Source organism: Ambystoma mexicanum, chromosome 5p (assembly GCF_040938575.1).
Source record: "Ambystoma mexicanum isolate Mex_15411 chromosome 5p, UKY_AmexF1_1, whole genome shotgun sequence".
Classification (NCBI taxonomy): Eukaryota; Metazoa; Chordata; class Amphibia; order Caudata; family Ambystomatidae; genus Ambystoma; species Ambystoma mexicanum.
The window spans coordinates 161206160-161230382 of record NC_090930.1 but is presented as its reverse complement, the minus strand read 5'-3'; the positions used below and the strand labels follow the sequence as shown (position 1 = coordinate 161230382).

At 43.6% G+C, this 24223-nt stretch overlaps 1 protein-coding gene across 6 annotated transcripts in view; it reads left to right on the top strand.

Moving 5' to 3' along the window:
* NEXMIF (neurite extension and migration factor) overlaps positions 1-24223 on the top strand; it is a 1570947-nt gene that overhangs the window by 1456530 nt on the left and 90194 nt on the right. For all 6 annotated transcript variants that reach the window (XM_069612575.1, XM_069612574.1, XM_069612576.1 and 3 more), the window contains one exon: positions 7440-7564. In XM_069612575.1, coding sequence (XP_069468676.1) covers positions 7440-7564 — 125 coding nt within the window. The remainder of the gene's footprint in view (positions 1-7439; positions 7565-24223) is intronic.

Here is a 24223-nt window from a genome sequence, read left to right as displayed (position 1 = left end):
ACATAGCCGTCTCTGTGCTGTGTGAGGCTCTAAAACCAGACTGTTGTTGATGTAGGGTCGAATGTTTTTCCACATAATTCTGCAATTGCTGAGTGGCTATTCTGTCCAAGATTTTGAGAGCGAAGTTGGAATTAGTGATAGGGCGGAGATTGACCGGGTCCTTAGGGTCTAATCCAACTTTTTTAACCAACGGAGTGACGGTGACCTTCTTAAGCTCCTTAGGAACTAAGCCCTCCTCAAAGGAGGCGTTGACAATTTTCATTAAGATGGGAGCAAAAAGTTCCTTATGTTGGAGATGATGTTAGAGGGTAGCATATTTTCTGCATAAAATGTTGGTCTCATGTGACCCATCACCTCTAACAGCTCTGCTTCCGAAATGGGGTCAAACATGAACGTCTCTTGACCAGAACAAATGTTATCCACTTCAGGCACTGTTATCTGATTCAATGTCAGTCTGGCTTTGATCATATTTTGTCTGGCTTTGTCAATTTTAGCTATGAAAGCATTTTGTACAATGTCACAGTCTGCTTTGGTAGGAAGAAACAGTGATGTGAGATTCTTAGGTTTCTCTATACTCTTTAAAATGCCAAAGAGTTGACTAGTCTTATTAGCAGCAATTTCAATTTCAGCATTAAAGAAATCGGCCTTAGCTGTTTTTATCTTTTCTCTGTACTTCTTATTCTCAATATTCCATTTTGCCTTGTTTTCAGCAAACTGCTCTTGTCTCCACTTCCTTTCAAGGGCTCTTTTTTTCAATTTTAATAGTCTGTAACTCGTAGCTCGGCAGTAAACCATTTCTGGTTGTTGTTCTCTTTCCTAACTAGCTTAGTATCTCCACTAGCTCTTGTATTTGTGTGGTATATTTCTCTAACAAGGTAGCACAACTGTCTTTCTCCTGAAAGGAGAGTAAAATATTATCTAGACATGACTGCAGTTGGGCGGTCTTCAAATGTTTAAAATGTCTGCAGTCCACCTGGACATGGGGGTTATGTTGTGCGGAGGAACTTGCAGTTCTAGGTCCAGAGAAACTAAGTGGTGGTCAGTCCATATGCAGGGTGCAGTGTTGCAGTCCTGGGTAAATAGGTTATAAGCGAGCAACCAGTCCAATTGATTCCCTTGTGTGATTGTGGGCTCCTCGTTTATAACGTGGAAGTCAAGATTTTGTAGTGCTTTTTCTAGCATGATTGCTTCCTTATCTTTCTTATTACCACGACAATAGTTGAAATCCCCAACCACCAAGGTGGACACATTGGTGGATCTCAAGCTAGCCAGTTGTGAACAGAGTTCATTTGAAAAATCTGAGACCAGTGCCGGTGGTCTGTATAATACTATGAGATTAAAACAATTATTATAATACCAACTTCATTTGAATGGATTCACATCCTTTACAACTGAAGTTGACCTTGAAGAGTTTAAGTTTTTCCTTGGCTATAATTGCCATCCCCCCACCCTGACCTTCCTCTCTGTTAGCATTATAAATAATGTAGCCCTCAGGTACTGTTACATCACAAGTAGGCCCTATAGGGTCTTTAAGCCATATATCAAATTGTTTCTCAAGGATCAATTCATTAATATTGATTGTGTGTTTAACCATTGGAACATGTATTTAACAGACCCATTTTCAGGCTAGTACAGGAATCAGTTAGCCTTGCCGGTAATTCTGTTGCTGTGTTGTTTATTCCATGATTCCCCATGCCTCCACCCCCCTTCAACAAACCATCCCTCCCCCCAATAGGCGCTGACAGCATGCCATCCATGCCTTCCAATACAATGCTACTGGTCATAAATAAAAGTGAACGTTACGTGGGGGGGAATGAAAGAGGGATGGCAGAGCAGAGCAAACCGGAGTTAACTGGCCCCTATGCGCCCGCGCTTACGCGCCTGACGTGAAAATAAATGCGCACAGGAACTACAAGCTTGCTGGGACTTGTAGTTCACGTCGAACTCGGGTGCCTAGCAACACTCGATTTTGCTAATTTCACTAACCCGGACACAATTCAAATTTATATAACTATCTATTTAGACTTCTAAGTGTTTCGTGCTCCACTAATAACTAAATTGTGATTCTAATGTATTCTGTGAAGGTATGTCCTTCGATACTTAGCCCAGGCTGAAAAAGTTATATGATCTAGAAATACATTTCTGTAGGCAGTTATATCACAGTAAGTACTTTTACCCAAATTGGTATAGTTTAATTAGTGCATTCCCAAGTGGTGATACATCGAAGACCAAAACTTAGAAAGTAAAACTGCATATAATCCAAAAATCCTGTTATTGATGAAACAAAAAATAGCAATAGTTCTCTGTTTAGAACAAAGAGGATTTGGTTGCACTTGTTGGTTTGCAAATTCAGTATTTCCTGATAATTCACGGATGGATTCAGTTGGTTTGTGAATTCAGTATTTCCTATTAGTTCACAAATTGATTCAGTTATCTGTTAATGAAATGGATATATTGAGTCACTGTTGCTTCACAGTTCAAGGTTGACTGAATTACCAGTTCTGGGGTCAAATGCTCGCAATCACTGTTACTTCACAGTTGGAATGGTGTTAGGTACTTTAAATCACTGTTGCTTCACAGTTGGAGGTTCGCTAAGTTTTGAGTCTAAAATAATCAGAGGTAATTGGTCAGAGTCTAGGCCCTCTTATATTTCAGAGTTGTTATCGCAGTTCCATTAAATCTGTTAACCATGTGTTAACTATGTTGTTCCTTTATTTTTTTCCTGTTGCCCAACACGTGTTTCACCGTCTGGTTGATGACGGATCTTCAGGGGTTAGTACGGTTTAGAGGTATACTGATGCTTGGAAACAAATATGCAAGATATTCATCAAAAATGCTATGCGTTATGTATCCTGAGGTTCCTGGTACAAAGAGAAAGAGGGAAGAAAGAAGAGAATAATTCGTTTTAGAAAACCCACTAGGTTGTAAGAGAGGAAGAAATGTGCTATTCTCAATATAGAAGTGAACAGATGTCAATTAATGTTAACTTTACTTCTAAGGTGGATTTTATAGGGGTGTAGGAAACAAATATGCAAGTGTCTTGAAAGAGTACTTACTTGAGTAGCCTTTGGTTTGCGTATGCAATGAAGTAGGTATGTTTCAAAGAGAATGGCGAAATCACAAGAGATTTTCTATGGCTACTCTCCACGTCCTAAAGAAAACAGATGGAATACAACGAAATGTGGCATGAATATGCGTATGGTGTGACTTGGTGGTCGTGGTACTGAGCGTATTGTTCATATCTCTGTATAAACTAAGAGTAGGTCTATTACCTAGTTCTTACCTATGGTTGTGGGTGGCGCTGAGGTGAGGCATGGGTGTGTGCGGTTTGTTGTCGTCCGTTCGTTGTAAATTGCTGTGGGCGGATACTTTTTGTATTGACCCGGAAGTGAATATATGATCGCGAACGCAAGATAGCGTGGTGGTCACGTGATCAATTGTTTCCTTAGCACAGTGTCTTCAGAAATACGGCTGTTAGTACTGTGAATCGTGTGAATTACTGTGTGGATGTTAATATATGTAAGTTGTAAAAATAAATGTCGTATTTACCGATTAAAAGTAAATATATTAACTTGAACGCGGAATGACGTGGTAGTCACGTGATCAATGTACTTCTCACATCTCGCAAACCAAAGGCTACTCAAGTAAGTACTCTTTCAAGACACTTGCATATTTTTTTCCTACACCCCTGTAAAATCTACCTTAGAAGTAAAGTTAACATTAATTGACATCTGTTCACTTCTATATTGAGAATAGCACATTTCTTCCTCTCTTGCAACCGAGTGGGTTTTCTAAAATGAATTATTCTCTTCTTTCTTCCCTCTTTCTCTTTGTACCAGGAACCTCATGATACATAACGCATAGCATTTTTGATGAATATCTTGCATATTTGTTTCCAAGCATCAGTATACCTCTAAACCGTACTAACCCCTGAAGATCCGTCACCAACCAGACGGTGAAACATGTGTTGGGCAACAGGAAAAAAACAGGAAAAAAATAAAGGAACAACATAGTTAACACATGGTTAACAGATTTAATGGAACTGCGATAACAACTCTGAAATATAAGAGGGCCTAGACTCTGACCAATTACCTCTGATTATTTTAGACTCAAAACTTAGCGAACCTCCAACTGTGAAGCAACAGTGATTTAAAGTACCTAACTCCATTCCAACTGTGAAGTAACAGTGATTGCGAGCATTTGACCCCAGAACTGGTAATTCAGTCAACCTCGAACTGTGAAGCAACAGTGACTCAATATATCCATTTCATTAACAGATAACTGAATCCTTTTGTGAACTAATAGGAAATACTGAATTCACAAACCAACTGAATCCATCCGTGAATTATCAGGAAATACTGAATTTGCAAACCAACAAGTGCAACCAAATCCTCTTTGTTCTAAACAGAGAACTATTGCTATTTTTTGTTTCATCCATAACAGGATTTTTGGATTATATGCAGTTTTACTTTCTAAGTTTTGGTCTTCGATGTATAACCACTTGGGAATGCACTAATTAAACTATACCAATTTGGGTAAAAGTACTTACTGTGATATAACTGCCTACAGAAATTTATTTCTAGATCATATCACTTTTTCAGCCTGGGCTAAGTATCGAAGGACATACCTTCACAGAATACATTAGAATCACAATTTAGTTATTAGTGGAGCGCGAAACACTTAGAGGTCTAAATAGATAGTTATTCAGTTTTGTTTCCCTTTGCAGTCTAAGGGTAATAGACCTCAGTCTCGCAGCTCCACTCCCCCTCTCTCTCTAATATTCTGAGCAGCGCCGGAATCAGCCTAAGACTGTTCCAGTATACACTAACAATTCAAATTTAGATGGTCCTTGTCTTCAAAAACACAGCACTAAGCACTGCTAAAGTCTACAAAGTTCCACAATTTTAAAATGGCTTTAAAATCAAATTAGAACACAGATTAAATAAAACACATGAGGTACTGACTAAAAATAATTTGTTTGAGTGAACTACCCCTTCAAACGAACAAGGAATGAGATCCCGCGCATTTTCTACCTTGGGGGGGGGTTAGGCAGGGGTGTGTTTTGTCCCCCTGCCTATTTAACTTGTACATGGCAGGCAGACATAGGAGCACACCTACAACCGTATACCCACATAACTGCTAAAGTTTATAATATAAGACCTTTATGGCTAGCCTATGCAGATGATTCATTAATTTTTGACAGCACGCCCATAGACTTGCAGCATCTGCTTGCAGGATTTTTCAACTTTATGGGGGCTCATTCTTTATCCATTAATTCCAGCAAGACCAAGGTGATGCAATTATCTATTTCTGAAAAATGTGCCTTTAAAGTGGTGGAGACGATTGACTCCCTCCTCCATCTGGGCTTTTTGATTACCTCAAAAAACAAAACAAAAGTACTTCGGTCTTGGTTCCAAGCATGGGCAATCAAATTAGTGAACCAATTGTGTAGAGAAGACTCTAGATATGGCAAATATTCCATCAACAGTAGACTATCCACATTTTCTGGAGTCCCTGATTTGGAGGAAAGTTCTTTGTCTCACCAGCCCAATTCCACACTCTATATTACGCTACGAATTGGGCCTAATCTCTCTGAAAGCTAGGGCCTACTGGAGATATCTCTCACTGTACAGGAACATTCTAGTACCAACTACCAAATGAAAAATCATTGTTTGTGGATCTCATAGTGCTCTGTCGGGAAAAAGGTCTGGGGACCTTGAGAGAATTGGAGGAACTATGCTTAGTCTTAATGGCCAAAATTGGTTATGAGACTCCAGAACTGATTGTTAAACCATGTAGGGTAAAACAAGCCCTTTACAATCTTGACTAGGCCCACACTGCGTATGAATTCCACCAATACCCCTCGATGAGTCATCTGAGGGGGGGGTCATAAAAAGCAGGGTGTATTGGCGACTTTTTGTTGATTTATGCCGATAAGCACACTCGCCAACTTTTGTTGAGGTATCAGTGGAACTTAATCCACACAAAAGTGATTTTGGTCCGCTATGGCTTGGTTGATGAGGAGTTGCTTTTCTGTAGATTTTGCCAAGATAGGGACCAGCGCGAGACATTGAAGCATCTGCTACTCTTTTGTAGTGCTTTTGTAGGAATGTCTTTAGAAAGGATGCTTACATGTGTAACGGCAGTGGTACTGAGCCTATGTGGAACTATTGTTTGGCTGGATCCACTACCTCTGCGGTTGTAGCTGTTGTAACCTTTTTTAGAGCTTTAAACATGATCACTGCTTCTTATGTTTAATTTTATTTTCTATTTGTATTTTTCTATTTTACATTATTTCGTTTTCAGTATTTTATTGTGAACATCTTTTCTTCTTTTTTCTCTCTTTTCGTTTCTTTTTTTTCCCCCAAAGTTAATTATATTTCCTTTTTTGTTTTTTTTCTCGCACTTTTTACATTTTCAGTGACCTTTTGCTAATTTATTATTTTGTTGTTAACTCGTTATTAAGATGTTTATGGTTACATTGTTTTTTAACCAATAAAAAAGTGTCCTTATTTGTCTTTATTTACATTCAAAAACATTCACAAAGTTATATCACATATGCATGTTTGTAAGGCACCTATTGGTCTGGAAGGCCAACAGTAGCTCCTGGTAACTTAGTTTCAAGCTAACCAGGCTCTCCTAGGGTAAACGCATGAGCTAAATAGCTCCCAGCAGTTTGGAACCCTGAAGAGATAGCCATCCATTTCTTCTCGGTATGTTCATGCAAAGCCAAATTTTGCCAGGACCATAACTCGAATCCTCTCACCTGCCCTGTCTCTGCTCAACCATGAGGTCATTACCCTTCCTTGTGCTACAACAATGGAGACCCTGTCCTCTTAATGTAGCATTTAAAACCTGCCTCAGCACTTCCGGAATCGCCACTTTCTTCATCTAAGAGACTGTCAATCGCTGCTGTCCTGTGTGTGTTGTGATACCTGAATGATATAGCAATACATCCCTGGTTTGATAACAGACATGTCTCCTGGTGGTGAACTCATATCTTCCCTGCCTGCTAGCCTTCAAGATGTTACAAGTTTTGAATTTGGTTGTAAGTGGCAGAGGCAGATAAACAACATGTTTTAAATAAACTGGTAGCAAATAAATGGGCGGATGGACAGCTCTACACATAACGCACACCTCTGAGATGGGAGGGACCTGCCACATGGACAAGGGTTCAAGACACCACCTACTGACTCATGTCTTTTTCTTTCTGAGGTCACAAATTGAGTATCAACCATGTGGGCAATATTAATGTTAATTGTAAACGCCTGTTGCCAAGTTCTCTGAAACCGTTAACTATGTGGCGCTACCAAACCACCAAATAATAAATATATTTTGCCAACTGTAAAATGAATGATGTATTCCTTTCATCTGACTTGATTTACACAGTGTTCTTGCAGGTTTTAGTTGAGTAAAATAATTTATTCTGAATTCTGCAGGTTGGACAGATGCAGTGGGGCATGGAATGAACAGCAAGAGGTTAAATCGATGGATGACCAACGAGATAAGGAGTCTGCCACACCGGAACCAAGTGCAATTCTGATTAATGGCATAACCGAAAATGGTAAGGATGCCTAAAATGTAATTCCACGCTTCCTCCATTGGCTCTAACTCTGTACAGCGTTAAGGTCAACCAGTCTGGGCCGTAGAAAATGGGATGTGTTTCTACAAATGTGAATCTGGATTTTTTCTGCACTGAGGTTCTGCTTTCGATAGCTGATAAAGTCCACATTATTGGGGTGCCATGTAAGTGCATTATAAATCTCTTGAAGCTTGTAGTTTTTATTTATATATTTATAGAGCGCTATAGCCCACAGGCATCAGAGTGATGCAACAAAACATTACTTACAACGTAAAACATAAATAACAGGTCAAAAATGGACAGAGGCTAAGCACGGTAACAATGTTCGTTGGTATCAACATTCCAAACATAACATTGAATTGTCAAGGCTAGTTCACAATGAGTTTCAAGTTCGATGAGCCGCTGGGCAAATAATTACTAGTCCACATCCCACCAATACGCAAACCCTATTTTCTGTAGTGCACCACTCGTCAATATTCAGCCTTTGTATGATTTTCACATCTCACCACTCCCTGCCCCGTTCTTTGCCGAAGCCAGGCCAAGACCTTATTCCCCAATGCCTCTCTTTGCTCTTTCCCCCGTGGTTTCTCTGTATCAGTTGTGATGAAATTCCTATCATCCATAACAAAGTCTCGTATGGGCTTGTCATTACATACCGGCATAGACGATTATTTTACCCGAAATAATTTAAAAATGGACGAGGAAAAACTACCTTTCACGGGTTGATCCGGCTCACAGGGGCCTATCTTGGGATTCGTTGCATACCCCTCAATTGAAGATCTATAAACTCTCAGTTTTGCACCTACTTCCACCTTGGAGCCATAAGACACCCTCCTTACAGGAGGAACTAACTTGGGATTCTGCATATCCACCCCAGATTTAGGGTCTCCCAGTATTACGCCTGTTTCTACCGTAATACCAACTGGTCCCTCCCTTATGTGAGATCCAGTACCAAGGTCCAAAACATATGGCAGCCGTTCAGTTGTGATGCCTGATCCATTCTCCCCACTTGACCAGAGTGTTGATTCGTGATAGAAAAAGTGAAAACCGTTTGGCATGTTTTATCCGTTCTAATTATGTGGTAATTCCCAAAACAATTGTCAAGATAGTCCATCCAAGTACATAATTCTTCAAAGTTCTTACACAAGTTCAGTTCTCTAATAATGTTTTCCTTTACAAACCCCCATTTGCCAGGAGTAATCTGCTTTTGTACGTTATCGTCCAAGGCAGAGGTAAGTATTTGGGGATCAAGGATAATTTCAGCCCCCTCTGTATCGGAGGGGACTGCAATAGCCAAGGGGGGGCACAAAGGTGTCCCAAGCATTTAACTTGGAGTTTTCAACTTTACCCATCTCTGCTGTTTTTAGAACAGCCATGTCACATACCTCCGTGGGCCCAACTCACCCTTTCTAGGTGAGGCCTTTGCCTTCTGAGTGTACTTAATGTAAGGACCATGTATTTACGGCCCCCCAGAATCCTGGGGAGTTGATTGTGTAACCCCAGGCGAGACCACTGAGTACAGTAGGCCCATACTAGCAACTGGAGAAGAGGACCTGGGGATACTATTTAAGTTAACCAACGCCGGTTTTGGTGGGGACATAGTGCACACTTCCTTTGGCCGAATTATTCTGTATGCCATTATTACATCTGTAGTCCCAGATGTTGCAATATCTAATGAGCCTGCCTAAATGATTCTCTGCTGGACGCAGCAATTCTCACGCTCATTCCCACATACCTAGCAGTAGAGATTCCTGAATTGGAGAATAAGGATTGCTGGAAGATGATTAGGATGATAATGCTCAAGTGCACTAGGGCCGGTAATCCTAGCAGAATGCTGAAATCAAGTTTGACGTCAGCATTCAAATGCTTCTTCTTATGCAGCTATCTCTTCGCATATTAGTGCTCTTGTTTGAGCTGCAAAGCACTAAAACTTCAAATAAAGTTTTGAATGAATCATAGCCACTAGGAAGCTCTTGGCAGCTTTACAGTCTGCCTTTTTTTTGTTTTGGATATTAGTTGGCACTTAAGCACCAACTAACAGCCAAAACGATTGCATAGGAGTACAGCTATGAGGTACACCAGGCGTGTGGGTGCTGTTTGGCTATTTACCCACCAATTGACCACCCTGGCCATGCTACTTCCTGTTGATGTTCCCAATCTCTACCTGCCCTTCCTCGCCCCAAACACTTCTCCTGGGATCTCTGTCAAGCAGAAACATCAAATTTTGGCATTCAGCATTATTTCTAAGCCGACTGCTGAGAGTTAATTGCTTAATTGCAGCTATAAATGCTATACTGGTGTAATAGAAATGTCTTAACCATTTGTGCCCTAAGCCATTTAACTTAAACCTGTTCCTTGCACTGAAGACCTGTTAAAAACAAGTGTTATCAAAGCCAACAGCTTGAGCGTGTGTGTATAGGTAATAAATAGGCATTCCCGAGGCACTGCTATCATATGCCCAAGTAGTCACACCCTTCTCCAGCTGTTGCCATTTTATGGCCAGGTAAGGCCATTATGGCAGTGCCCGGCAAATACCTTTCCCATGCGAACACAAAATCAAAAACTGTGGGCTTTGCCAGTGCTTGTTTAGCAAGTTTCTGCGCTTACTGATGGGCCCCAGCCATATTTAAATCAGTCTCTTCCAATAGAGGGGGTAATTTAAATCAGTCTTGGCCCTTCCACCATAGGGAGCATTCCTGCCCAGTCTGTTGGGGGCAACTTGTGGGTGAGGGAGGGGGTTGGGTGGGGTTGAATGGGGAAGGATCTGGCAGAGGCGCTGATAAAAATTGCAGGCACTCAGTGAAGGGCCTCAGTGGCTGGAAAAATGCAGGTGGTACACTGGCCATTCGCATCCATGTTTCCCATCTTTCCAGCCACCTGACTGGCTGAGCCCTGTTCCCGGGGTGCAAATATAACATAAAGGGAATGACATGCATAGCCAAAACGGGAAACCCAAAGAGCCGTAATTCAGATACAAAATATGTAATGCAGTATTCCTTATCTTCAAGACTGCAAACTACTCTGTTTTACATATACGCAGATTTCAAATGTACGGAATCCCGTTTTACGTTTCTAGTCATTTGCTACTGTTCTGTATTTTGGGGGTTGTAGCTTTTGATACCCTTTATACTTAATTTTCTTCGACAGGCACGGTTATTCCATTTCTGCCCTTCTAAACTGTCGGCTGTTTCTCAAACGGAATAAACAGATCAAAAGTAATTTTCTTTTACAAGAAGACTTTAAGGGCAAGTAATGAGGATGGGGCCCCAGAAAAGCACATTGCTGTGTTCTAGAGCAGTAGTTTCCACGTTTGGAAGGTGTTCCCATGGGGAAAGTGGTATCCTCTACTAGGGGCATTGTGACCAGTGTGAAAGAAGAATATGGGGCTTATTGCTGGTAACAGAATTACCACCACTTTTCCCGCTCTGCCATACTACGAGTATGTCCCTTGAGTGGGGGATTTACCTCCAGCTTTATGCTGGAGGTAAATCCTTCCCCTTTCTGCTGAAACTCAGCAGAATTACTGTGGCGGTAATTCCGCCAAAAATGCCTAAGAAGTCTAAAGTATTCTAAAAAAATTGAGATTAACTCTGCCGCCGCCACTTGTGATCCAGCAGTTATTCCGCTGGACCAAGTGGCTGTAATGTTAATTCCATTGGGCGTTATTCTGGCAGATTTCCCCCAGAATACTGCCCAACTCATAATGAGCCCCAATATCTTTTAGCACCATGTATCACATTGGTGGCAACAATGCTTGAAATTCAGTGTAAAACGGTGGTTTCCAAAAAGAGGCACACTTCTATTTGTTCTCCTGCCAGGGAAAAGGGGGCAGGAGGGGGTTTACTTTTTGATTTATGTATATAAATGCTTGGATAATACACACCACAAAATGAATTGTAACTAGACGCTGAGCTGATCAAGAGTCAACACAGCAAGTTGCTAGTAGGAGTGGGGTGGGAGCAGCCTGGAAGTCTAAAAGAGTTCATATTTCATGGTTGGCTGAAGAGCTAGGTCTTCAGTAGTTTACTCGCTTGAGATAGGGAGGTGGCTTGGCAGAGTATTCCCAAGAGTGGGGGCAGACACACAGAATCTTCCGTCTTCTCTGCTGGAGGCCCTGGAGTCATGGACTCTAAGCAGGAGTTGACCAGCGGAAGGAAGGTCTTAGTTGGGAGCTAGGGCTGAATCCTGGTTGCAGGATAAGAGAAACCAGGGCACTGAAGGGGCTTGTAGAACAGGGATCATAGTTTGAATGCGATTGGTTTTGTAACAGAATGCTGGTGGAGTTCTTTTGGAAAAAAGGAAGACAGGAAGCTGTTTATGGATGCCAACGATGAGTTGACCTGCCACATTTTATACTACGGGGAGCCATTGGATTTAGAAGTTGGGAAGATTGGCAAAGTGGGGATGAACATAGTCTATGGAAGAGTTAATGGGGGAGCCCACGACTGTTGCATTGTTCGCCCATAGACTGCCGTTTCGTCAAAGTAAATGTATCATGGTCATTTATTCCACTGAAATGACCTTGCAGCGGTAAATCTGGGCATGTGGTATGGAGTATAGGGGGGGTTAGGGAAGGGGAGGTGTCGGGAGTTATAGGTGCCCACCCCCAGTAAAAGAAGAAAAAAAATGTAAAGATTTATTTCGGCAAAGTAAATTACTACAATGTGATTTTCTTAGACGAAACCACATTGAGACAGTTCGTGAGGGATGAAGGGGAAGGTATTTTTTAGAAACGATTTTGAAAAAGCATATTTTCATAAATGCACCAAAGTGAGGTTATGCTTAGGTCATTATTTCATGTGAGACCAAGGGGTTGGGCTTTGGTGAACATAGTGGTGAAGGAGCTAACGAAGGGGAGTGGTTGGAGTATTTTGATCCCTTGTTTAATATATGCTAGGAGTCAAGGAGTATTTCGCTTTTGCAGCCATTTAGTTTCACAATGTTGCTGAGCATCCTGACCTTGAGTGCTCCCAAGGATGACACAATCGGGAGTTGGTTCTCATCACCAGTGCTTTACAGATACATTTGAGTATCATCCACTTATGAGTGCGATTTGATATGATAATAAAGAAGATCCATTAGCCATTTTATGTCAATATTAAAAAGGCTCAGTGCGGTGCCCTGGGGGTGGAGGGGATGGTGGTACTCTGTTGTAAAGAATTCCATAAACTGCGAGCAAAGTATTTAAATGATCTGCTCCCTGCACAGATTCTCTTACAATGTGAATTGATGCATGATGTTGGCTTGCAGACCGTAGGCTGTGAGATGGTTGATGGCGGTTTCCTGAATAAAAACAGGTCCTCGTCATCCATAAATGGCTCTTTGAACAATACACAAAGGCATAGAAGCAATTCACAAGGTCGCTGTTAGCCAATGCACTCTCTTAAGAATGGTGTCTTTTATGTAGAATTTGTCTGGCAGCAGCATTTTGGAGATGTTGCCCTTTGCCAGAGGATTCCCAAGTTTAGTGCATTGGCAAAGTCTTTTTTTAAATTACTTTTTTTAACAAAACTAGTGCCCCAACTTGAGAAATTCTGTTCCGCTGATTTAGATACAGAGTACACAAGTAAGAGAAGCCTGTGTGATTAAGCAGCAGAACCTCTTTTTTGCAGATTTATGAACCAGTGAAGATGGGCTCCAAGTTCTGTTGGCTAGTGAGACCAGATGCCAGAGGTGCTGATCGGGAGCCGGGAACAGTCTCTCCATCTTGGGGGGCGGAGGGTTCAGCTTCAGCAGATTAGTGTGCACCCCCTGACTCATTCCAAGAACACATGATTGAAATATATTAGCTGAACACTGGGAATTCTGCAGCCTAGCACCGTGTCATCTATGTAATTATAGCATTCAACATGGAGGCTTTTAATCAGCTTTAGGAGTGGGTGGATATAAATGTTTAAAAGTAGTGATGACAATGATGAGCCCTTCAGCACTCCACATTTCTATAAAAGATATGAGGCTAGGTATGGAGGAAGAGACATTGCGGTTGATCTTCATTCTAGAAATGAGGGAACCGAATGTAAGGCCACACCTGTGATGCCAGTATATCTTCGTTATTATGGATTAAAAATTCAAATGCTACAGGAAAGTCAAATCACACAAATGCAGCGCTCTGGTTGTTGTTTACTGTGTATCTGAAATAGTCAAATATGTAAATCAGATTCCATGGGCATGTCTAAAGCCCGATTGTCCAGATATTATTGCTTTTCAAATATTTCTGGATCTGAGTAACGATTACTCACTCAACAAATGTGGCCCAATAAAGCAAATTTTATATTGTTCTAAGATTACCATGATCCGTAGGGCTGGTGTTTTCACTAGAAGAGTTATCAGGAACTTTTTTTTAGAGTTTGAGTTACTAGTCCCGATGATAGTGAACCATTGATTGGTTAGGAAAGCATAACTTGTCAGAGTTGGTCATGGCCATGCTTTTATATATTTTAGGGGGACACGCGTTCAGGCTTGAGCCATAGTTTTTACAGATCCTTAATTAATCATTTCTCCATCATTTCAGCAGGGACTGTGATTTTACTGGTACCTCAAAGTTTATAGTGCCTGCATCGCTGCTACATTTAATTCCATCATAGAGCTTCGTTATTTTGAATTTTTAAAAAAATATGCAAATCAATCATAGGTTTTGAGGGGACATGAAGCCTACATAGTGTGTTCAACTGGTGTTTAATTGCGGAATAATTCTTAAAAGCCCATTCTGAAGATCATTGGCCTACTCATATCATGTGTCGTGATAATATTGTTTTTCTGGTCTACGATGCTTTTTTATGAAGATATTTTGAACTCGATAGGCCGTCTTATCAGGCTCCCAGTAATTATGCCTACACAGTTTCTCAAGTTTCCATTTTTGTCTTTGTTTATAAGGTTTGGTGTGTAGAATTTTGCTTCCAGTTCTAGTAAGGTGGCAGTATGTTTATTACAGTGGGTTAAAACATCCAATTAAACCCATTATAAGAATCTACTTTCTCATGTAGGCTATTGCCGTGATTGGTTTTCCAAAAACATTAATCATTTCTGGAGTGATGCTTCTCCAAGGTCTGTTTTTGGTAAACAGCAGGTCAATCGAAAGTAGGAGAAACGTACAGCAGAGCATTAAGCCCATTCTAAAAACTGGGGATTGCCCACAAACAAGTTCTTGTCTCTGGAAAAAAATGATGTACAAGGTATGTCCATTAATGTGTCAACTCTTTGTAAGGGTGCAGAAGTATGATACTGACACTCGGGTATGCCATAGACCTTTATTTGGTATGAAAAAAAATAAAGGGAAAACCTATCTTTCTCTATGTCTATGAGGGGTTTCCCTACCTCAACTAAAGTGCTAATGAGTCTGTCAGCATGTCTTAGTAACTTAGAGTCCAGTATCCTGTGCCAAAATGTCCCCATCCCTGTTCCTTACACTTATAAATAAACTAGTATGTTGCCCCAAAGTTCTTGGTCTAGGAGAATGACTCCCTCCTCCTAGACTCAATAGTTCTGGTTTCAAGTTCCTTACCAGGGCAATGGCTCCCTTCCCTTTTAGTATTACACAAACAAAAGGATTGGAAATCCTCTAACCTTCTGCGTCAAAGTTCACTTTTTTGGTATCTCAGGGGGAATGACTCCCTTCCCCTGGATCACTAGCTTGTTCCTCCTTTTGGGTTCAACTACCAGGAGAATGACTCCCTTCCCCAGGCTTTCTTTGGCTTTGCTATCACAGTTCACAACACCAGGGTTAATGTCTCCCTCCCTGTGGCCTTTCTCAGGCTTTATTTCACAGTTCTCAACAACAGGGGTAATTACTCCCTTCCTCTGGCCTTCCTCAGGCTTTATCTCACAGTTTCCAACTCCGGGGGAATGTCTCCCTCCCCCTGTCCTTTCTAAGGCTTTATTTCACAGTTCACAACACCACAGGTAAGGACTCCCTTCATCTGGCCTTTTTGTACACTTAGTTTCATAGTTAAACCCTTTACTGTTTTGTTCTGGCAGACCTGGTTCACTTCCCTGCCATTGTTCATCACACTCGCCGCTTGGGAACAGCACCTGTGTGGACCTGGTGGTCCACCTCATAACAGGTGGGGGACTGCCACTCCTTCCCGGTCACGGTAGACATCAGTCTCTTGCTGGCTCCTCTGCTGCTTTGGCGACGCCTAGTCTTCTCGCTTCCTTCACCCATGTTGACTCCCGAGTAGCTGACGTGGCCTCCTGACATCCGCGGTAGAAGTCACTGAGTCTTTCTTCAGTTTCATTATTATAGGGCTGGTCCTGCCCTTGCGTAACATCAGTCCTTGTTGCTAGATGCTCTGTGGTATTCCTCATGTCTCTCTTGAGCCACCTCATGTCAGTACTTTTAGTTACGTCAGCTTTTCAGGCACTGCAGTAATACCTGGGTCTACTTTTAGTATGTAGTGAGTCTTCAGGTATGCAGAGGTACATGAAAGTGTTGGGTCAGGTGCTGGGGTCTACATAGTAGGGAGGTGTGTAAGGTTTTGTACCATGTTCTCCCTAGATTGTCGACCTTGTCCCTAGAGGGGGAGTCCATCCCCATGAGATCCTCCTGCTGAGTACCACCCCCAGGGGGACTATCGTGTTGCAACCTTACCTCCCTGAACATCTAAGGATTCATCACATATTCCAAACCAGTTGGCCAAATTGAAGCAGGTTTTGTCCATCAGTGCTTGTGATCTTTTATTATTATTATTATTATTATTGTGGTATTTATTGAGTGCAAACCTAGCTTTGAGAAGCAACTGAAGACTTTACAGAGGTATACAACAATGCAGATACATAACGCAGCACTTTACATAGGTATACAACAGTACATGTGCATAACCGAGTACTTTTCAGAGGTAACAGAGCAGATATACAGCGGACGACGGGGGTGGGGGTTATACAGAGTTGCACATAGGAGGCGTACAGTTGTACTGGGCGGTGGGTAGGAGAGGGTCAGGTTGCGTCTAGCGAGTCAGGTGGCACGAGTGGCGACATGAACACCTAGGTGTTGACATTGCTTCTCATCTTTCACGCTTGATAAATCCCATCCATACATTGAGGGCACATGAATTCTGTGCTCATTAGATTGCCAATGCATTCCCCAGATATACAGCCATACGTTTCTTCGCAGCTCGGCTCTCATTTAATAAATCCCATCCCTTGAGGGCACTCTGAATTCCATGTTCAGTAGATTGGCAATTCACTTTCCAGATCTACAGCTGTAAGTTGCTTCCCAGCCAGGTTCACACTTTCTAAATTGCACCATTCTTGATGCAGAAGTTTGCTCTACCAAGATATTTGATCTTCCAACATGTGTTAATGGGAAAGAATAAGATTGGAAACTGAATCTGCTAAGTAGTATGGAAAAGAGTCAAGACTGGGTGGGAGACAGTGTCAAAAATAAGGAATAAGTAGCATACTTTGTAATTCTACATTGTAAAAGAATTAATTTACACCCCTGAATAGGTTGATGCCAAAGTGATTTTATGTCAAACATATTCTAATAAATGAATGGCATTTCCGCCTTTGCCCTGCCACCGTTCCTGCGGTACAGTAGTGGCTGATCATTTAATTGTTTGGGGGAGTTGGGATGAAAATTAAAGGCAAACCGCAAATCCAGATTATAAACGGTGAACGATCGAATATTTCAGCCATATGGCAAACTGCAGATCTTGCTTTAATAAGCAACTTTACTACTACATCCTGTCCCCTTTCCTCCATACTGTATGGGCGTCCCTGTCTAGGTACGGGAAACAGAACCTTTTTCACCAGAAAAAAATTATCATCCCCTTTAAATTTAGATGCACGTGGGGCGTTGCCCTGGGAGCAGGCGCTTCCCTGACTCTGCGTTACTCCCCAGTCCTCTTTTCCGCATTGGCGGGAATGGACCGCGTTTACCAGTGCTTCTGGGTTAGGCCTCAGCATTGTAATTCCACGCGCTCTTCCCCGGGATATTTTTCTTTTCCCTTCTTTCTCATAGCAATTATCAGAGAAAATACTCTGTCCTCTGGTACCACGCTCCACCCTGGCGCATGTTGACGACGGTGGGTTTTAGCAGGTGTCCAGCCTGCGCTGCGATGGTTCCTTCCCCATGTCGGATCCTCACGCACTCTGCCTTCGGTGCCTTGGCCCGACCACGGCTGGGACGGCTGTTCTGCGTGCGACGCATTGACCCAGCACACGCTGAAGAATCAGCTAGACAGGTGGAGGGAACTCTTCAAAAAATCACTGCCAGAAGACATCAAGACGTACGTTAAGAGGAAGACCAGGCCTAAGGGAGGTGCCCTGTTGTCCTCTGCACTGCGCAAGCACGAATCCTTCCCTGGGAAGCGTCCAAGCGGGAGATGCCTTCCAAGTCCTAAGACCAGCAAGGGGACCAAGGCTCAGAGAGCTACCGACCAACAGGTCGAGGGGTCCCAGGATCCTCCCGGTCCCACCACTGAGGGGCCGCAAGGTTCTATTACCGGGGTTCTCCGCAAAGGGCTCTGCTGAAACACCGGGCTCGCTCCTGGTGGGGCGCTTATACGTAGAAGTAGCACTACCGGCGTAATGGCCGAGAGCACTCCACCTCCCAGGGCTCTACCTGAGGTGCAGGGAAAGTCTGAGCCTTTGCATCCAAGCCTGCAGGCCGGAGACTGACCGCAGCTCATCAGGCACCACGCAGCAGGCAGGTGGCGTGAGGCATGACAAAATGGCCGCCAGGCAAGATTGTGGCGCCCCCGAGCCTCCTCTCTCGAGAGAGCAGGCATGGGAACGCACCTCAAGATGAGACTGGACAGTGCCAGTTAACTGGTCCACGTCGGCACAGGGGCGGTACACAGACCCCAAGCCCACTGTGAAAAGGGCCTTCAAGAGCTCAGCACCCACAGGGGCCTACTCCTACGCAGCCGAGCCCTTAACCAGCATGCAAGGATTGGTTCTTTGAAAAGTTCCTTAGCATCATGGAATACCTCAGATGGGCACCAAGGACATGTTCCCTCCTGTACCTGCTGACTCGCGAAGAGCGAGCAGATTTCTGCCAAAAGAGTCGCCGTCCCAATCTGTGGGAGTGGAGTGGAGGGGAGGAAAGAGGAAATGGGAGACGGAAGCCTGTGGAAACTACAGAGCGGATCCATGGGTCCGTGAACCTTGCCCTCCAGGAATGGATGTGAAGGGCAAGCCTGCACCCCACCGTAGACTTGTGGATCTGGATGGCATCGTCACAGTTTTTTACCCTCCGAGGTTGGTTCCTTTGTGGGGGACTGGAAAAACCCCTTGTGAGAGGATTTGTGCTGCTTACGCCTGTGCTGGCTAGGAGACTGGTCGAGCTGTCTAGCGCGTTCCTCCTGAAAGCCCTTGTAGCCACGGGCTCTGTCAGAGCGTTGGTATCTTTTGCTATGGGCCTTGGGCGCCGATTTTGTCAGATTGACAGGACTTCGCTGTTTTCAAGCTATTTTTCTTCTCGTCAAGTTCCTCATCCGTGGTCGAGTGAAACAAACACCCCCGACCCCCTTCAAATGGCAGTTCAAGAATGTGCTCCTGCTCATCAGGGTTAAACATGGTTGCCTTAAGCCAAGCTGTCCTCCTCATATCAGTGGCGATACAGATAGATCCATGGATCATACGCGTTTCCCCCCAACTCTGCTGATTCACAGGGTCATCTGCAGGGTCTGGGAGTCACAGAGCCTTCGACTCATCTTGCTAGTGCCATGGTGGCCTGCACGTCCATGGTTCTCGAAGCTCCTCTGACTGTCGGACCAACCTCCAGTATACCTCCCGCTGGGTCCAGCCCACTTACTCTCAGAAAGTGGTTCACCCCGCTGCGCAAAAGTTATCCCTGGCAGCTTGGTTCCTGAACAAGTAACCCTTAAGCAACTACACTTATCACAGGAAAACCTGGCTAACATGCAAGGAGCGACTCCACCATGAGTCAGTACAGGAGCAAATGGACCAGGTTCTGCCACTGGGCCAAGACAGACAAGATTGATCTGCTGATATGCTCACTGGATGATGTGTTATCCTTCTCTGCGTTTCTGGCTCACTCCGGTGTGCAGGTAGACACATGCCGTACGTACCTGGTGGCCATAGGGACCTACAAGAATTCCGGAGTCAACATCTTCTCTTCCAATCCGGTGGTTAAAAGGCATTTGGCGGACTTGACCCAGATTATATTCTCCTGTCAAACGTCCACACCCAGTCTGGGACCTAAAAGTGGTTTTGGCCGCCCTTCAAAGCCATGGCATCAGCAGACAACAGGCTGATTACTATTAAGACAGCTGTGCTGGATGGCCTTACTTCAGCATGCCGGATCAGCGAGATTCAGGCTCTGGTGGCTTCAGAGCCTTATACCATGTTTCACCGGGACAAGGTGGTTCTCAGGACGCATCCTGCCTTTTTCCCTAAGTTGTTTCTTCCTTTCACATTAACGAGGAGATAATACTACCAACGTTCTTTGTGGATCCAAAGGGTGAGGCTCAGAAGTATTGCACTGTCTGAATGTCAGGCGTGCTCTGAGATTTTACCTAGACAGAACAAATACCTTCTGAAAATCGGAGGCCTTGTTCATCAATTTTGGCGGATCAAAACCAGACTGTCAAGCCTCCAAGGCTTCCATAGCAAGGTGGTGATTATGGCCATCAAGGAGGCACAAGAGGGGCAGCACAGGCCTTCGCCAGCAATCATGCATACTCATCCCATCTGAGCCAGGGCCACAGCTGTGGCTTTCCAAAGACACGTCCCATGACAAACAATCAGCAAGGCAGCTACTTGGACTTCACCATCGGCCTTGGGCAAACACTACTGCTTGGATGCCAGCGCCAGATCGGACGCAGCATTTGGCCAGGCAGTTTTGAACAACTTGTTTTCTTAAAGGGGCAACTCTCCTCCACAGGGCTGCACTCAGTTGTAATCACCCATACAGTATGGAGGAAAGGGTACAGGACGTAGGAGTAATTATAAGTTACTCACTGTAGTGACTTACGTACTCCTAGTCCATAGTCGCCTTTCCTCCATACGTCCCACCATCCTCCCCTGTAACATCTGTGTCATTAGGCAATCATAATATTGTCGACGTAAAATGGGACGGAGGCGTGGCGCTGGTGGGCAGAGTCAAGGAACCACATGTTCCCAGGGCCACACCCCGTGCACATCTAAATTTAAAGGGGAATAAAAATAATTCTGGTGAAAAAGGTTCCGTTTCCTTTCCCTAGCAAGGGATGCCCATACAGTATGGAGGAAATGGGACTATGTACTAGGAGTACGTTAGTCACTATGGTGAGTAACTTATAATAAAATGTAATATGGGCCATTACCATGTTACAGAATGGGTTGGTCTCTTCCAATATCAAGTATTATTTTGGTTATTCAGTAAAATGGAGGGAGTACAAGAGTTTTATTTGGTTTACCCGGTAAGAGGTACTATATGACTTCATTTAGCATTGTACCTATGTATTTTAGTTGTTTAGTTGATTTGACAATTATGACTTGGGAGTTATCTCCTAGGCTCAGAGGCGTTACTAGGGGAGCTGAGGGGGATATAGCCCGGGTCTTCTGGTTGTGTCCCCGGACAGAAGCTCAGGGGTTGCAACCAAAAAGGCTAGCTAGCCCCCAGTCCCGACAGTCCCAAAATTAGCGTAGCCCCTGATCTTTTCCAGACCTAGCAACACCCCTGCCTAGGCTGCTAGTAAGATTGCAAAGCTCAAGATCCAGCCAAACGTACCAGCTACCTGCTTGAAGCTTTCCACTTCATTCCATTTGACTGTAGAGCGCACTTCAAGTACCCCAAAAGGGGTATCCGAGTACTAGCCAAATAAACAGATCAATTAGAAAAATGAAGAAAGGAAGAAACAAAAGCAAATTTGAAATAGTGGAAGGAAGGAACTGAAACTTTCCCTGATGCTACGACAGGGATACCGGCCGTCCTCACATCACTGTTAAGCAAAGGGGAAAGTGATGATGGCTCTTATCTTATCTCTGATTAGTTGACCTCAAGCTCTGGGTTGACAAAGAAAGTCAATCAACCACTTTTAAGTCCAGCCCATATGCCCAAAAACTACTCTGTACAGGAAGGCAGCATGGGATGCCAGCATTTGCCAGTTGTCTGGGCAATAGAAAGTAGTTTCTCATAAGCTGGAGGAAGCTTGGTGGGGTCCTCCTAACTAGGGAGTGCCGTCAAGTGTCTCTGATCTCCCTACCGGTGACACCTGGAATCTGCAGCGGTTTCAGCTATAGGGAAAAAGGGAATAAGCAGTGGAAGGGGGAGTGGGAGGTATGCCCCCATAGCAGGAACACCTAAAAAGCAAGACCAATTTGGGGTCTGGTTGTCCACAAACTTTGTCCCAGGAAAGCAGGAATATCTCAGAGAGGGGCAACAGAGAACCCCTTGGCTTCAGACCTAAGGGTGTTTTTACCCCACCAGTCTGCTCTGCCACCAAATTGTGTATCCAAGAATACCCGAGCACCTGGGGTCAACAGCATCTGAATCAACTCTCCATCTCCAACTTTGTGTTACCATTGCATTTCATGCTTTCTTTGGGTCATCCCAGCAGATTAATGGATCATGGACTACTTCTACAGTTATCAAGCAATTCCTACTGCCACCAGCCAAAATTGTCAACGGTGTAAAAACCAGCCGATTCTCTGCACCCTTGTCTCCATCAGCATGATAGGGACTGCAGATACCGGAGGTAGACTGCAAATCTGAACATGCCACAGCAACTCCAACGGATCCACACACCCATACATGTGCAAGAGAGTGTTAACATCCTCCTGCCCATAAACCCTTCCTTTCCACCAGGAATTAGACCATATAACCCAGAAACAACATTACTCTGGGGAGCGAGAGTGGCTAACCCTGTCAAAGGCAGCAGACCGATCTAGCAGAATAAGCTTAGATAGGGATCAATTGTCCGCTGCAAGTAGAGCATTATCCCAGTCATTGACCAGAGCAGGTTCAGTGCCATGTTTGGGTATGAGGCCCAATTAACAAGAGCACAGGGTAGAATTGCTTTCTTCATGGAATTGAAACTTTAGTCACATCTTGTTCAAGTATTTTAGCAATCACTGGAGGAAAATGCTTAGGGATAATAATTAGAAAATACAAGAGAGGTCAAGAGTCGGCTTCTTGATATTGGCGGTATTAAAGGAGCCCCTAAGAGCACTTGGGACAAACCCCTGAAATAAGGAGAGTTTAAATAATATGCCTCAGTGTCCCCTAAGATTTCTGCCCAATCAGCAGGTGAGATGCAGGCATATTTCAATAGATTCTTTAGCTGGCCTTAATCTTTTGATTTGGGAAAAGTGTTATCAGGAAGGCCCTCCTGAAAGGTAAATATGGATCAAGGGGTATGTACAGAGGTGTGCTCATCTTTAATATCAATTGTATATCCTCCTGAACGGTAAATACAGATCCAGGGGTATGTACGAAGGTGTGCTCATCTTTAGTATCAAATGTATATCCTCCTGAAAGGTAAATATGGATCGAGGGGTATGTACCGAGGTGTGCTCACCATAATATTCTCTCAGTCAACAATCTTCTCTACCAAGTCAAGCTTTTCATCCCCACACCAAGTTTCAGGCCTTCGGACTAAAGCAACACTCTTCTCACTGGAGTGAGAAGATGCCCCCTTGCCCCCTAAGAATTCCTCATCACAGGACTAAGATAATTCAACCACCTCACCCCCATCCTCAAGGAGCGTCTCTGGCTACCCCTTCAAACACCCATCATGCTCAATATGGGCCTGCATCAGCTACCAAGCAGACGCAACCAATGCACCACTCTACCTGGCCGAGAAGCTTATCGCTGAAGGCGATTGCACCACCAGAAGCAACAACATTGCCAGTCTGGAAACATATAGTTGCAAAAGGAGAGCAAAAAAGTTGGAGACAGGCATTTTTCTGCTGTTCCCTGCCTCTGGAACAAGTTGCCAATTCAGATAAGACTGCCCCCCTCCATCTTATACTTCAGGAATAATGCTCTTCAAGGTATTTCATCCCAATCACTGACTGTTGCACCCAACGCTATTTCTCACCCTCCAGATCACCAGCTGCTGCTCCTGTTATTCATTACAGCTACCTCTGCTACCAACCCACCCTGCCTGTAACCCTTGTCACAGTTGGCCTAACAAATCTTAAGATAAATAGAACACGTTACAGTGCTTAATTAAAATGGTAAATAAACCGTTGGTGAGATTTGGCAAGCATGAATTGAAGGGGGTCCCTGCCTCTCCCGACATCTGCATAGGTTTTCCTCCACCCTAGCCCAGGCGTCCTGTGAGGGATCAGAAATGTGAGGCAGACAACTTTGTGAAGGTTTCTCTACAAATGACATTTAATAAACTAGAAGGTTGGATATCCCTACCCTGACAAGGATTTCCCTGCCTAAAATAACATAATGAAACACTCTAGCAAAGGACATCTGTTCCTCACACTTATACATACAATAAATAAATAAGGAAATGCATGACGGTTCAAAACAATAATGATTGAATTTGTAATGTAACAACAGTCTCTACTGATAACCTGGGCGAATTGCTCCGTCCCCAGATAAGTTTGATTTTGCTTCACAGTTCAAGAAAAGAAAATGAGGAAATCCTGGTTTGTAACAAAGTTTCAACACAGTTCTATGTGACTTAATGTTGTCAATAGAAGGTTCCAACACAGTTCTTTACCACATCAGCTTGTCAA